At 30.4% G+C, this 16763-nt stretch overlaps 2 protein-coding genes and 1 non-coding gene across 6 annotated transcripts; all 3 read left to right on the top strand.

Annotated features, from left to right (window-relative positions):
* Positions 1-3538: 3538 nt before the first annotated feature.
* On the top strand, positions 3539-9712 carry LOC101492851 (protein NPGR2). The gene is made up of 6 exons (XM_004495015.4): positions 3539-3842; positions 4280-4557; positions 5586-5838; positions 6351-7567; positions 8270-8423; positions 9146-9712. Exons 2-6 carry the CDS (start codon positions 4360-4362, stop codon positions 9463-9465), a joined length of 2142 nt encoding a protein of 713 aa, XP_004495072.1. The 5' UTR covers positions 3539-3842; positions 4280-4359; the 3' UTR covers positions 9466-9712.
* A 1571-nt stretch (positions 9713-11283) lies between these two features.
* LOC101502857 (exocyst complex component EXO84B-like) lies at positions 11284-16663 on the top strand. Of its 4 annotated transcripts, XM_073367011.1 has the most exons (8): positions 11286-11572; positions 11648-11792; positions 11878-11975; positions 12983-13994; positions 14191-14694; positions 15027-15209; positions 15733-15857; positions 15978-16663. In XM_073367011.1, the coding sequence occupies exons 2-8, from the start codon at positions 11679-11681 to the stop codon at positions 16432-16434; spliced, it is 2493 nt and encodes an 830-aa protein (XP_073223112.1). In that variant the 5' UTR covers positions 11286-11572; positions 11648-11678; the 3' UTR covers positions 16435-16663. The 4 variants fall into 4 exon arrangements, 3 of the variants coding, with proteins under 3 accessions (XP_073223112.1, XP_004495281.1, XP_027189164.1); XR_012162595.1 differs by having other exon boundaries at positions 11284-11792; positions 15299-15857; positions 15978-16002; XM_004495224.4 differs by having other exon boundaries at positions 11286-11792.
* Positions 16561-16663, top strand: LOC113786397 (U6 spliceosomal RNA). The gene has a single exon (XR_003472680.1). It is a non-coding gene; the product is annotated as a U6 spliceosomal RNA (small nuclear RNA).
* Positions 16664-16763: the final 100 nt, after the last annotated feature.

The following is a 16763-nucleotide window of genomic DNA, read 5'->3' as shown; positions in this document are numbered from 1 at the left end:
GCATTTAAGAAATACAACCTCTTATTACACACTAAAAAATCATCAGTAAAGATGCGACATGTAAAAAATAAATAGGAAATTTTTATATATAAATTTATAGAATATATTGGTTAATTTTTTATTTATTTTTTTAAAATAAAATACATACAAATTTGTTTACTAGTAAGTAGCCTTCAACCCCCAAAATTAAAATTTAGACAGAAATTATATAAAGCAGGTTTTTAATTTTTTTTCAATGTAAATTGTGATAATTAACTTTTCAATAGAAATAGGCCACTTCTTGTTACTGTTGACAAAAAAAGTCTCGTACCTACAAGTGGATCAAATCTAGGATGGGTATAAGATAAACAATTTAAAATATATCATGATATGATGTTTTTTTTTTTTTTTTTTTTATGTATTAATATATTAATATTTTTATGATAGAATTTTGTGATATCTTTTTATTTATGTGTTATGTATTAATTTTTAATTTGTTAATAATTTTTTGTGTTGACAAAATAATACTTTTTATATAAAAATTATTTTTTTATTTAAAAGATTATATCTATAAATATCTACTAACATTTGTATATATTTAAAAATTTGTTAACTAAATACTCTCACATATATAAATATAGTACAAATATTATTTTTATTTGACGACTATGGTACTAAATAAATACTATTTATACTTATAGTTAACCAATATCATCCCTTGAAGATAACTAACTGCATACAAATTAATAGTACTCCCATAATCTTAAAATGAATATCACTTTTATTCATTTTTTATATATATTAAAAATGACTATTGTATCGATATAAACCGAATTGACACAAATCAAGGTTAGTATATCTACCTCAAGTCCAATTTAAATCTGAGACTCAAACTCATTGATCCATTACACCAATATAAATAGTTAAAATGAAGGTAATTAATTTTACAATCCTAATAAGAGGGAGTAACATAAAGTCATAATGTAGTTTAGTAATTGGAGAGTTGTAGTAATAAAGAACTCATCGATTAAACTCTCGTTCTAATAAAATAATAACTAATCATATTAAATAAAATTAAGACAGAGTATCAATGAATTAATAAACTAAAAGAGATGAATTATTCTATTGTATGAATTCAATAATACTAGTACGGCTAGAAGCCTACAATAAAATAAAATGAAGAGAAAACGCACATTAAATTTGTGGGGGCGTGAAGTAGATGAAACGGAAGGCTTGAAGCGTGCGACAATGTAGTTCATGGCAACCAACCAGACACCGCACGCACGCACGCACACCAAGAAGTACAACGTTGAAACATTCCACATGGCAAGTAATTACCACGTCTCCACTGTAATCAGCCGTAAATGCAGTTTTAACCACCTTAATTTAATAAATATGTAATTTTATTTTCAATTTTTTTTTTGGAAATTTTGATCTTATTTTAAAAAATATTAGTATTTAGTCTCATTAAAATTAAAATTTTAATATTCATAATGTAACAGTAATTTAATTAATCTGTAACAAAAATTTATTTAATGATACAAAAAGTTACGATGATACACAATTTTAAATTACTTGATACCGTTTTAATTTTCTCGAGAAAATATAACTTTAATTTTTTATATAGTTATTGTTTTGCTTTAAATTTTTTATTTAAAATAACTTCTTTTTTTTTTCTTCGCTTTAATTTTTTTTTCAAATTTTGTTCAATTACTTTGATTTTTATCATGAAGGTTTCAAATTAAAAAAAAGGTAACAAAAAAAATTGTAATACATGATTAATGTAAATAAAAGTAGTATAAAAATTGATTTGTTTCAATAATTTTAAGAGGAAACAAAGTAATAAAAAAATAAAAAAATTATTTATTTAAAAAAATTTAAAGAAAATAAAATAAAATTTTAAAATAATTTATTTAATATCAGATATTATTAAAATGGAATTCAGTTATTTAAATTTTTATATTATTATTATTTTCTAAAGCACCGTGTAAATTTTTTACACATCACTTAAATTATTGTACATTACCAACACTGATTAAGTTAACGAATCAAATACCAATGTTTTTTTAAACAAATGACCAAAATTGCAGTACAAAATAGAGGATTAAAATTATAGATTTATTAAAATAGAGAAATTAAAATTATATTTTAAACAGTAAAATACACTCTCAACTTTAATTATAAAAAAGAAAATAATGTTAACTTGATGTTATAATGTTCCTAAAATATCATTTATACTTTAACTTATTCAATTTAATTATTTATTTTCTAAATTAAATTAATATTATTTATAAGGAGTATGTTTAATAAAAATAATACTCGCACCTACTAATTTGAATGGATGTTTATAATTTTTTTCTTCTTCAAACGGTGTATATCTTCAGGGATGGAGATGATATAACAAAAAATTAACTTACGTATGCAAATAAGTGTACATACAAAACACATTCTAATGCAAAGTAATCAAATATACATAAAATATTTAGATGATTTTATAATTATATGTTATGTGGTTAATTTTTAGTTTAAAAATATAAATTAGGAAATACAACTTTTAATTTTTAAAATAAGAGATCAATTATTTGAATTGTTAAAAATTAAGAGATTAAAACTGCAATTAAAACATTTTTTTTTTGATTTATTTGTGTTATTTATTTTTTATAAATGATAAATATTAATTATTTTCTCAAATTTTTTTTCAAAGAATTGTAAGATTATTATTATGAATTGTTGAAATTTAATATATGATCAATTGTAAAATTATAAGTGGCCAATCTTAATAAGAACACTACAAATTTATAGAAAAATATGATAAATATTTATCATTTCAAATATTTTACATATATTTTAAATTGTACACATAAATATTTTTTAAGTACAGTATTATTTTATTAAAATATACATTTTTTTATAAATGTTATACTAATACATATTAACAATTGTTAGAAGAATCTTCGTGAACAAATGATACTATATCTTTTGTTACCTTTATGAGAAATGAGAACATAAATTAATCAAAAAAAATGATAAAGGATCAAAATAATATTAAATGTATAATAAAAGAAAAAAACATTTATTGATAAGCTAAAAAACGAATTTATAACTTATAATATTAGCTATGATTTTATAACTTATATAGCATATTATTTTTTTCTTTCAATTTTACTATTATTAACATAACTAAATCTTTTACCTTTTATAATTTTTTATTATAATTTAAAATAAATAATTCAAAATAAAATAAATATCAGATTAATTAAAATAAATAAATAAAAATATATTAAATTGATAAATTTTAAATTAATAAAAAAATAAAATTGAAATAATTATTTTTAAAATATCTAAAATATTAATTAATAAAAATATAATTTTACGTGATTTTATATTTCAAATTAATTGAAAATATTTAAGTTTACGAAATACTTTGAGTTAACTTAAATAAACTATTCCTTGTGAGTTAATTTTAACAAATATCTAAACCAAATAAAAATAATCCAGTGGGGCCCACACTGCGACAACGCAGTGACCGAAAGCAAACCCCTCATCCGTGCACCTTGTGCTTCTCTTCTGCCATTGCCGCGAGATCTTCCACTTTCCACTTCACTTCTCGTTCCTCTCTCAAAAATATTTACATGTAATAAATAGTTAAATAATAATAATAATAATAATAATAATAATAATAATAATAATAATAATAATATTGAATTTTTGAAGCTATTATTAGATAGTAGTTTAGGAAAAGTTCTCTTCAGGGTTTTGGATGTTTTGCTTTCCTTCATTCAAATTCAAAGGTTCCATCAATTTTCTCTCTCAATTTCAGTAATGGCCGTTGCTGTTTCTACTCTCTGCTGGATATTCAAAGGGTAAGACATTTTTTTTCATTTTCTATATATTTAGAATTTTTGGATTGTTTAAGGGTACGGTTTTTTCTGCTGGTTTCTACTGTTCAAACTTCTAACCATTCTCTCAGCTCAATTCACTGCAGAATTACCTCAATTTTTGATAGATTTGGTGTCAATTAAACATAAGCATGAAAAAATAGTTTTTTGATTTGGATTTTACTTTCACATGATGGGGGGGTTTGTGGTTGACTGGTGGTTGGCTTAAAGAGTTCTTAGTTCTGTTTTTAAATTATTTTATAATTCTGTGTTATTTTACTTTTCTGTTCTAGGATTTCAATTCCAATGTCTTCACCTTATTAAGCATAGCTTATGTTGTGAAATTCAAATTCATGATAATCTTTATTATAGCTTAATTTGCTCATATGCATCAACATAGTGTTTTAAATTTCATTTGACAGATTTTTTGAGTCAAGAGAAAGAGTATGAGGAGCAGGATTAGACATAGGGGGAGAGGCGAAATCAGGAGGAAAGAAGGATAATGAAGTGCCTGAAGTCAGGAGAGCCGCTGGGAGGAACAGACGAAACACGCCCTTCATCTGAATCCCTTGTAACTATGGACTTCTTCTCAGCTAGTAGTCATTCTTTCCTACCTGGGAAATTTGATAAGAAGCCGGACACTGGCAATATAGAAGAAGCAGAATTGTCTTTGCGTGAGAGTGGCGTATTGAACTATGAGGTTGGTTTCATCTCAACACTTTAATTTTTATGTGTATGTTTTGGATATATGGCGAGGATGTCAAAAGTGGTTTTGCTTTGAAAACACGTAGTTTTGTATGTTTGGTTATTTTGCATTAGAATTTGTTTTGTCTCCAAGCTTTAGTTTGAATAGAGATGTTAAAAAGTAGCTTTTGCCTTATGTTGAAAATTTGTACCAAGTTGTATGTCAAACTTGCTTTTAGAGTAAAAAAAACACCCAAAATATAAACCATTTTATTAGTTCAAATTCAATTTTAATAGATTAATTTTTATCAAATAAAGTTCGTTTTGTTTTTGGTCTTAACACTTCAGTTTCTAGGGGAAAAAGACTCTTTCCAGAGTGCTGCCGTAAGTAAATGCTGACCAAATATTGTTTTAATCCGGGTTTGAATTCGGGTTTTCCCAAATAATTCGGTCTTCACCGAAGTTAATTAACCGTTTGAGCCCAACCACTTGGTTAAATCATAAATCAAGTTCTTTTAATCATGTTTGATAAACATTCACCCAACTATTAAATATACACATACTGAATAATCAGATGTGATTTCCTCTCTGTTATTTGTTCTAGGCCCTAGAGAGTGCTTATAAATATGCCTGTCCATATTCAAGAAGTAACTATTTATTTCTTATACTAATAATTTCGTTCGTCTACATGGTTCTTCTTGGTAAACTACTTTCACATCTTTTTGTCTATGCCCTTGGTTGTGGAGCGTCATCATCTCTCAATTGTTGTCTGACAGAATCCTTCATCTTAAAAGTATATGACTGGGGTGGGTGAACTTCATTCCTAAAATTCTAAGTGACCATGACTAATACATGTAGTTGTCTAATGACCCAATTATTGAATTTGATGTTTCATATTCAATACAATCTTTGATGAACTTTGCTTTTAGAATTTACATTTAGTTAGAAAAGTTTGAAACTATCCCCATTTGTATTTTCTTGTTTTGAATTTGTGATTTTAGCTACTATTCAAATTTGAAGAAAAAATATGTACATAATCTGCAGGAAGCTAGAGCACTACTAGGAAGATATGAGTATCAAAAAGGAAATGTAGTAGCTGCTTTACATGTCTTTGAGGGAATAGATATAGGTGTTGTGACTCCCAAGATCAAACTTGCCCTTTCAAGAAACAGGGAACGCCGCAAGAAACATTCCCATAATCATGCTGAACCGGAGATGTCTATACATGCTGTTGGCTTACTGTTGGAAGCACTCTTCCTAAAAGCAAAATCTTTGCAGGTTCTTGAAAGATTTAAAGGTAGCTTTGTTGATTGTTTGATTCTTAGTTTCGCTATTTGTTTTCTAGTTCAATGAATTTGTGGTTTTTCACTGAATATTTTATTTTCCGCCTGCACAATGGTACTTCTTTCACCTGTGGTCTACCTTATTTTCCAGCAATTAATATCTGGTACATGTGTTTGATTTCAACTGCTAGGTATCTTTAATCTATGAGATTTCTTTTGAATGCTATTTATTTTGTTGCCATAGTTATTTTCCATCTGAACCTGTTATATACTTGATGTGGAGTTTTATGGACAATAAGATAAAATCCTTGGTGCTATATTTTTTTTAATATTAAATTTTAAATCACTTTGTCATGACAATGTTTTGATGCGTGTATCAATATTCAAGCCAGTTGCGCAAGGACTTGCATTTCCTGCTGTTTTCTTAAAGTTTATCTGCTATTGTGAAGTATTGGTATGTATTTGGTTTCCATCACGATAGGATATGTGTCAAAGTGTAATCTAATATTTTGAATCATTCTTGCAGAAGCTGCCCAATCTTGCAAAGTTATTATGGACATAGTGGAGTCTTCGTTGCCTGATGGCTTGCCTGATAACTTTGGTGCTGAATGTAAATTGCAGGACACCGTGAGCAAGGCAGTTGAGCTGCTTCCAGAATTGTGGAAGCTTGCTGATTGTCCGCGTGAAGCTACTTTGTCTTACCGACGAGCACTCCTTCACCAATGGAATCTTGATGCAGGGACTACAGCAAAGATTCAGAAAGAATTTGTCGTTTTTCTTCTATATAGTGGTGCAGAAGTAATGCCCCCTAATCTGCGCACACAAATGGAAGGCTCGTTTGTACCGGGAGACAACATAGAAGAGGCTATACTTCTTTTAATGATTTTGCTAAGAAAAATCTCTCTCAATAGAATTGAATGGGATCCTTCCATTTTAGACCACCTTTCATTTGCTCTATCTATTTCAGGGGATCTATCAACTTTAGCCAATCATTTGGAAGAATTGATCCCGGGGACTATCCATCGAAGTGAAAGATTCCATGCGCTAGCACTTTGTTATTACGGAGCAGGTAAGGACTCAGTGGCACTTGATCTTCTCAGGAAATTGTTGAGCGGTAGTGAAAGGCCGAATTATGTTCCCGGTTTGTTAATGGCTTCTAAGATTTGTTGCGAGAACCCAACTCTCGCAGAAGAAGGGGTAAGCTTTGCTCAGAGAGGGCTTGAGAGTTTGGATGGAAGATGCAAGCAGTTAGAAAATGTTGCCAATTTTTATCTCGGTGTTTCACTTTCAGCACAATCGAAATTGGCTATTTCTGATTTTGAGAAGTTGAAGAGACAATCTGAGGCACTTCAGGCACTTGAAACCGCTGGAAGAATGACCAGAATGAGAGACCCGGTAGTACTATACCATCTCAGTTTAGAGTATGCAGAACAAAGGAAGTTGGATGCTGCAGTTTATTACGCGAAATGTGTCGTAAAACTGGAAGGTGGTTCTGATGTTAAAGGTTGGTTACTAGTGGCCCGGATATTATCTGCTCAAAAACAGTTTTTGGATGCCGAATCCATAATAAACGCTGCCTTGGATCAGACTGGGAAATGGGATCAGGGTGATTTATTGCGAGCAAAAGCTAAAATTCAAATTGCACAGGGCCAGTTAAAGAGTGCCATTGATACATACACTCAACTTCTTGCCGTTCTTCAAATTCAAAGTAAAAGTTTTGGTTCTTGGAAGAAGCTATATAAGGTTTGTTGTTGTAACCTACGAATCACATACTCTCTAACAAAAACACTTGACACGACACTGACACATCTACATTGCTAATGTCAAAGACAGAAGACACCAACACCAATGCACATATATTTATTTGTTTATTGTTATAATTAAATAAAATATGGACATTGTTTATTAAAGGTCTAAATTGAGAATCAAAATATATATGTGCATCTAAATTGAACAATTTGTTTCATTACAAAAAAATTATCAAACAAGATATGATAGTTTTCATCTTCATTCATCTATCTACTACCAAAAAGCTAAACATGATGTAATTAAATTTAATGTCTATAACTCCATTGATCATCATTACTTTGACACATTTTGAACCTCGTAGATGTGTTTGAGATATGTCCAAGGGGTGTTTGAGGTGTATTGAAGCAATTTTTTTTTGAGACACTTGTCTCAGTGTCTGAGTTGTCGGATACGTGTCGTACAAGTGTCGGGCACTGATGTGTGTCAGACATGGCGACACACCTAATTCTAGAGATGTTAGTGCTTCATTGCTAATCACTCATACTGATCGAATATTTCTGCACCATAGGATGTGTAATTCTTGTGACAATCACTTTTAGAATTAGATAAATGTTTCACCTATAGATTTTCATGAGTTTCTTTTTCTTCTTTTCCTGTTCTAGCTGCTTACCCTTTTATCCATACTGTTTGTGATAGGACAACAGAGATCGTGCTAGGAACTTGGAAGTGGAAATATGGCATGATCTTGCTCATGTGTACATCAGTCTTTCCCAGTGGCATGATGCAGAGGCGTGTCTTTCAAAATCTAAGGCCATCAAACCATACTCTGCTTCTAGATGTCATGCACTAGGTAAGTGTATATATGATTAGCTATCAATTTTAATTACTCTTTTGGTCCTGAATTATTTGTGAATTTCTAAATAAGTGGCATAACAAAAAAAGTATTCTTTAGGTTATTTACTCTGTTTGGCGCATTGAGAAGCCAAGAGATTGAAGAGATAGAATAGGATGCAACTCATGAGGCATGCACCTTAGTGTAGCAAGGCAATAAGACATTAAATAGAAGCATATAAAATCACGGGGCATACACTATGTTTTTATATTATATAGAAGAAGAAAACATAGAAGCATGTAAAATAAAAACATAATGATGCATGATATTTAGATGAAAGTTCGTTATTTCCAGCAGAGTAGTAGTAGCATGACTGCATGAGGCTATACAATCTTAGTGAGCTTGATATAATGGAAAAAGAATGAGGAGCTGATGCATGTTGGAGAATAAACATAAAAAAACACTTTTTGGTTGTTTCTCAGACATGTACAAAATGGGTTATTTGTATGAGTTTAATTTTGATACACCGTTGGTATAAAAAGTTTATATTGTCAATAAAATCACAACCAATCATATGTGTGACTTTAGAAGTAGTTATGATTAAAGTCAAACATTTTTAATGATCTGACGATTATGATTGATTGATAGTGTAAACAAACTTTACACTGACAATGTATAAGAATTGAAATCTATTATTGTTGTTGGTGCTGCTGCCGTTTATTTATTTTCATATTTCACAGGTGTAATGTATGAAGCAAGGGGTCTTCATAAAGAGGCTCTAAAAGCTTTTGGTGATGCTTTGGACATTGATCCTGGCCATGTCCTCAGCTTAATCTCCACTGCTAAGGTACTTAGACATTGCAGTAAACGATCAAATCCTCCAGTCAAAAGTTTTTTTATGGATGCACTACGGCACGACAGATTGAATGCTTCTGCTTGGTATAATCTTGGCCTTTTTTACAAGTCTGAGGGCACAATATCATCATTGGTTGAAGCTACAGAATGTTTTCAAGCAGCACAGAATCTTGAAGAATCTACACCACTTGAACCTTTCAGATGACAGATTCAAAAGAAATACTAATGAACAAAAAATGATGACAAAACTATTCAAGCAGTTCTGTGATGTCACGATTTACGCTTGGTGGTATATTCATGTATTATTTTCACTGTCTTCAAAAGATAATCTAAAAAGCAATAAAAAAAGAAAAGAAATAAGGTAATCCATTGTAAAATTTGTCTCAAAATATTTGTAAGCAAACAACTTAATTAGAGCCAAGGAAATAAAAAATTCACAATTATGATTTGTATGTCAAATATCTAAAGTTATTGAAAAGCATTTGCATCTATAACTCTCCATCAATTTAACATGATTGAGGTCCCACTATATGGTAACAAGGTCAACTGAAGACTTCAAAGGTGGCATGAAAGAGAAGCATCACCAATTCACCATGACAAGTTTGACCATTAGTGGAAAGCAGAGCAAGTTTTGGAATAATTTTTGTGAAATGAAAAGTAAGCCTCTTCCATTTTTTTCACCCAAGGCAAAGGATATTCATTCACTACAGGATAGAAAATGTACACATAATTTTAGAATTTGTATTAAGTACAGTCAAGGTGAAAATTTAATGTATTAAATAAATAAATAAATATTTATAGATAGTTGCATAGTCCTGATTTTATAGAAAAAATAAGATATAATAGAAAATTTTAAATAAATATAAAATATAAAAGTAAAATATTCTTAATTGAGAATGATCTTATAAAAATCTAAGGTATAATAAAAATAGGATATAAAAGTAAAATATTAATTATTCTACATTAACATCGATTTTTGAAAGCAATGATTGTAAAGATCCGTGAACTTTGAACCGGGAAAAGGAAAATAAAGCAAAAAAGAAAGAAAATAGTACCACCTATAATTTTATAATTGCTTGCTCTTCTAAATCCTCACCTTATCACTACGCCACTGTTGCTGTGACAACATTGCTATCTATGACTTGCCATCACATATAGTACAAGTCAACCATAAATTAATTAAACAAGAGAATATGAGGAAGTTGTTAACTTCACATTCAATAAGATCGATCAAAGATGTTGACTACGAGTTGATAAATTGATTTTGTTAGGTTAAATTAAATTGCCCCCAAATTATAAAATGAACAAGGGCATTAAAGTTTCACAATTTCTCTTCTCTCAATGTCCTTAAAATTATTCAATTCGCATATATATATTTTAATTTATAGGACACATCATGAATCCCATTACTGTCGGTTTGTTTCCCCTAATTATATAAAAACATATAGTTTGATAAATTCGATTAACTAGTTTTAATTTATTAAATGAGATATATTTGGTAGAGAAATTTTTCGTATTATCTTATAATTTATTTTGATATATTATTTTAATTAGCATTTAAATTTATAATTTTTATTTACTTATTTATATATATATATATATATATATATTTTATCTTTATATAAAATCTAACAACCGTCCTACCAATTTATCACTAAACTACTCTTTCTTATCTTCTTCTCGTTGATATTTTTTTTTGTCTATATAGTAGTATTATTATTTCTATATAACACATTCATTTTTTTATTACTTGCCAAACAAATCACAATAAAAAATTTAACTTTAATTCATTACAAAAATCTCTTTCAGATAACATAAAATTGACGAAAGCATGCTTTGCCATTTTTTAGTTTTTTTTTATATACATTTAACAAATCTATTTAAAATTAAATAACTGCTAATATTTTTATTAAAGAAAATAACTGTTCTTTTTATCTATGAATTAGTTTATAATTTACTTTTACCAAAGAAAGCATATATAGGAACACTGTATTCCAAGTTCCAAATGTGCACTACATGTGTTCAAAATTTACACAAAATTCACATTTGAGTGCAATGGACATGCAGTATCATGGAGTGTTGCACCATTCGATCCTCATGAATGGAATAGAATAGAAAATGAAAGAAAGGACAAAATACATACATAAGGCAGAGGCCGAAAGTAAACATATATGTTAGTTTTGTGGAAGTAGATGCAAACGCAATGCAATACAAGATGAAAAACAAAAAGCAGTTAAAATTATTGGCGAAAATATCAATGAAGTATCGAATAACGACGAAGCCTAAGCGGAAATATCCAAGGCAAGTATAAGGTACTATATTTAGAATCAATTTTGTTTCTTCACTTTCATAATGGAATCTTCATCCACATTCAAGTTCCGCTTCAGAGACCACTCGCTTCCGGACTCTCGAAATTCTATGCATTCGTCGCCAAGCTCCGACGATGTTTCCATCCTCTCACTCTCTAATTCTCTCACTGATCAACCGGAGGTTCATAATTTCAAACTTGATATTCAATCCATCACTGGAAGGGTACTTTCTTACTCTTAACATCTTCAAATTCAATTATATATGTATGTATATTCATTTCATTGTTACTGCAACATCAACATGACAGGGTATCAAACATCTCTGTGATGAACTTCAAGAGCTCAGGGAAGCAGCAAATCTAGATTTACACAAAAATATCTTTGCTAATTATTCCTCATTCCTTAGGTGAGGTATTACTTAAACCACCATTTTAATCACTAAAACCGCAACAGATTGTCATTTTAGTATCTGATTCAGCGTTGTTAGGTCATGAATCATCAAAATTTTAATCAATTTAGTATTTGATGTTATAAGGATAAAAACTATTTTCATAATCTAATGATTAATTTGAGTTTTTAAGTGAATTAGAAACCAAGATGACAGCGACATAAAGTTTTAGAGACTAAAATGATAATTTATCCACTTATTAATATTTACATACTTCATTTATTATTTTATCATTACTCCATTCGGCTCATTTTAAATGTTTCATGAGTAATTTTTTTCTATTTCAAATTATTTGTTATTTTATAATATCAATATAATATTATTTATTTTTTTTACTAATATATATTTTTATTTATTGTATCTCTTTTCATCAAACTTTTCATCTTAATACAATTATTAAGGATAAGTGAGTAAATATTACTCATTTTATCATTAAAATAAAAAAATAATCATTTTCTTAAGAACCACGTATAACTAAAAACATACAAGACAATTAAAATATACCTTAGTTTGACTCAAATTGTTAATGAGAAGGTGAAATCTATCAGATTACAAAATCTGAATCCTAATTAAAATAACTTTTTTGTCGGACTTCATCTATCTATGGGCCATAATCTGAATTAAGAGGGTCCTATCCCCTGAGAATAGGAGGGTTAAAACAATTTTTTTTTAGCTTTAGTGGGAGTGCAACCGTAAGTTGGGGTTTGTGGGTTTAGACATGAAAATATAATTCAAAAAAATAAGATTAATGGCTACTTTGAGTACATAATAGGTATGTATATTGTTCATAAATAAAAAATATGTATAATGTACTGCTGTGTCATGTTTATCAAGGATATATTCCATTTCCATTTTGTTACATACCTCTTAGGAAGCTGCAAAATCACATTGCTAATCTTTATTCTTTTGATTGTTGAATGGAATATAATGCTGAGGTACTTATTTTTTCTCTCTCACATGTGTAGAATACTAGAGGAAGTGACAGGAGTGGAAAATGAGCTTGTGCAACTACAAAACCACTTCTTATCTCATCAAATGTTAGTCAAGGATCTTAAAGATCGCATATATCCTAAGATACTGTCCATAAACTCAACCATTGGTGAAGAATCTATAGACATTACACCATCTCCGCCGAGCAAGTTTGAAGCTCATGTCAATGATGTTTCAGAGAAGCTGGATATTCTCGTGTCAGAAAACAAAATAGATGAAGCCCTCCAACTTCTAGAATCTGAATATGAACACTCACATGATGATAATGAGATACTATTATATAACACTGTGATTTCTGAGAAAAAGTCCATGCTTATACAACAGTTGACACAGATGGTTGAGAATAAAAGATTAGTAGGATCAGAACTACATAGTGCACTGGCTTCACTTTACAGGCTTGGAGATACTCAATTTGCTATTCATTTATTGCTTAGATACTGCCATTTGTGTATTGTAACAGGAAAAAACAATTTGCAGTGGTCAAGCTCATCATTAAATGAGATATATATCAGAAAGCTTGCAAGGTTTGTGTTTTCTATGATCTCACAAGCAGCTAAGAGCTTTGTGATGTTATGTGGAGAAACTTCTCCTTATGCCTCAGAACTTTTGCTTTGGTCATATGAAGAAACAATGTCATTTATTGCATGTTTTGAAAATTTTGTTAAATGTATATCGACAGTAAGTGTTGGTTTGTCTTCTGCTATAAAGAGTGTGAAGTTTGCTGTTATGTATTGTTCTTTGTTAGAAAATCAGAAATTAGTGCTAAAGCCATACTTGGTAAAGCATCTATGCCCTTGCATGGAAGAGGTTTTGAATACACACATAAACCACTTTAAGAAAGTGATTCCTATATTTTCAGTAAGTGATCCTTGGATTCTAGAGAAATACCTTGTGTCTGGAGTGTTTGGTGAAGCTGGTTCTTCAACAGAACAACCTGATTTTTGCCTGCTAACTTCCAGCGGCCGGAAGGTTCTCACGCTATTGCAGGTTGGAAAAAATTGATACACACGTTGATATATGCCTAATGTGATAATATGACTTACTGTTAAACACCGTTGTTGCTCAATAATTGAACACACAAAATTTTAAATAGCAACTAACGTATATTCTTTGGACAAATTTTTTCTTGTATATTGCGCTTGCTCTCAATACTAGTATAACGTATTTGAGTGACTCTAATCAGGCCATTACAGAGGACGTTTCTCCGTTAGTTGCGCTTGAAATGGGAAATCTAGTCATTAGTGGACTCAAGAACCTCTTTAATGAGTATATCATCATACTTGAAAGAGCACTTACTTATGAAACAAGTGCAATGGAGCAAGATAGTCCTAGAATCAAGTTTGCTGAGTCATTGACACAACAGGTTTCTATTTTGGCCAATCTGTCAACATTGGTGCAGTTTCTGTCTACTATGGTCAAAGGTATCTTTAGCAGCAGAAGCACCAGTCACATTGATTCACAAGTAGTGGAGAACCACTCAGTTGTAAATCAGCATCGAGAACTTGATGATTTCTTGTTGTTTATTGAAGAGGACTCCAATAACAAGCTGAGAAATGTGTTCTGCAACCAATTAATTCTTAGAGTGTTGTCTACTTGCAGTAGCCATGAAATATTTCCAGCTACTCACTATAATCACCAGTTTGATGATAACACAATCCACAATCCAATGCCTTCAGCAATATTTCAGGTATTTTTTCTCTCTTAATTATTATGAAACATATGAACCTCTTTAGCGCTAACACTCCTAAGCGAAGGTGTGTCCCGGTGTCTGATACATATTAGAGTTGGACACCAACACATTGATTACACTCAATTACTTCATTTTCTCAAATTATTACTCATGTCAAAGTGTCAGTGTCGTGTCTGATATCCACGTCAGTATTCATGCTTCGTTGATATGAACATGTTATTAAGAAATTAGCAGGTTAATGATTCTTTTTATGCTAAAATTTTATTCTCAACATATGCTTATGCTAGATTTTATATTTAGTTATGAAGTTTTGACTCTGTCATGAGCAGGCTTTATTTCTAGAACTAAGGAAAATTGAAAAACTTGAAGAAGAAAATGTGTTTGAAGGAAACTGGTTGATGGAATTACTAAGAGAGGTGATGGTATCTATGTTTATTTGGCTTTCCAAGAACAAAGAAATGAATGCAACAACAGAAGAGAAAGTGAGCTTACAAACTGATGAAGCCAAACAGGTTTCTGATTTATCTCCCTTCTGTTTATTCTTTTGGCCTTCATTATGAGATATTAAAATCAACATTGCAGTTATTCTTGTTTTCTGAAGAATCCTCTCAAAGGAATCGGTTATCATGATTTTTATCAATCTAAAGAGAGGTGGATGCTACCGTGGGCCACCTTCATAGGCAGTCATCCAAAATTCTAACGAAGATCGACGACACTCTTCGTAACAGTCCTCTTGGTCTTTATGGTTGAGACAATGACTCGACCGAGATCAGTTTCATAAAATTAAGGGAAAACAAATGTCTCATAAATTCAACTCGACAAGCGGACACTAATCAATTCATTGTCTCAGGCATAAAGACGGAAATGATTGTCATCTTATACTTCCAAGGAGTGTCGCTGATCGTCGTTGGAGTTCCAAGTACTTTTTAAGCACGTCGTTGGAGTTCCAAGTAATTTTTAAGCACGGTTCACGGTTAGAATTTGTCTCTAAAGAGATTCTCAATTTTTCACTCCTTAGCTTTATTCCTTGAACAGTTTATTTTGGATGTGCAATTTCTGGTAGAAATGGGAATGTATGGAGGATACTTTTCAACTGATCCTTTGCTCCTTCTCAATCTCATGAAATCAACTTTTAACTCAGCTGGACTTGACCCTTTCAAGTAATGCATTGCATACTATACTTTCTAAATTCAATTTATTTTATTATTATTCTTAGTTCTATAGTTTCAAATATTAGTTTGATCAAAAGCTCAAAATATTCTTTACATGACTAAATTCAGAGATGTAGATAGTGATGATTGGGCTATAGATGTTGCTTCTGAAACAATTCAAAAGCTGTTGGAGATTGAGAAAACAAGTTTACATCCAAATGAGTCTATAGTTGCCATGAAAGAGGAGTTACATGAACACCAAAACTATGAATGTAATTTTTCTGAGGTAGATGATATAAATTGTTTAGAGGATAAAGTAGACTTGGAGGAGCATGGGTCAGAAATTGCTGTTGTTGCAGAAACTGATTCAACAACATTTAGCATTGGGGAGGGATCATTAGCAGATAGAGATTATGTTGATATAGACAATGTTAATATGAGACAGCATAGTATGAGTTACATGCAATTAGAGAATACTGATTTTGAAAAGACAACAGATGTAGGAAATGATGAATTGACTCCTATACATTTCTTGGGTGAGGTAGTACAGAATTCTGATCAAACTGAATCTAAATCAGAGGAGTGATATATAAAATTGTATAATTTCATTGTATTATATATTCATAGAATTTTAGTTTTCTACTGGAGTCCCACACTCTGTACATTTGCAAATATTTATTGTTTATAGAACATCCACACAACAGTACTAATTGTCCCCTTGGGGACATCCGATAAAATTGGAACGATACAGAGAAGATTAGCATGGCCCCTGCGCAAGGATGACACGCACAAATCGAGAAATGGTCCAAATTTTTTGAGATTTTTATGGCTTATTAAATGGATTCACTGACTATAGGATCTGTTGCTAATGCTAATTAAACATTGAAGCATTTACAACTGTACAATTAATGTTTT

The sequence above is a fragment of the Cicer arietinum genome, chromosome 4 (genome assembly GCF_000331145.2).
Source record: "Cicer arietinum cultivar CDC Frontier isolate Library 1 chromosome 4, Cicar.CDCFrontier_v2.0, whole genome shotgun sequence".
In the NCBI taxonomy this organism is placed as follows: domain Eukaryota; kingdom Viridiplantae; phylum Streptophyta; class Magnoliopsida; order Fabales; family Fabaceae; genus Cicer; species Cicer arietinum.
The sequence above is the reverse complement of the archived record's forward strand: the minus strand, read 5'-3'. Positions and strand labels throughout refer to the sequence as shown.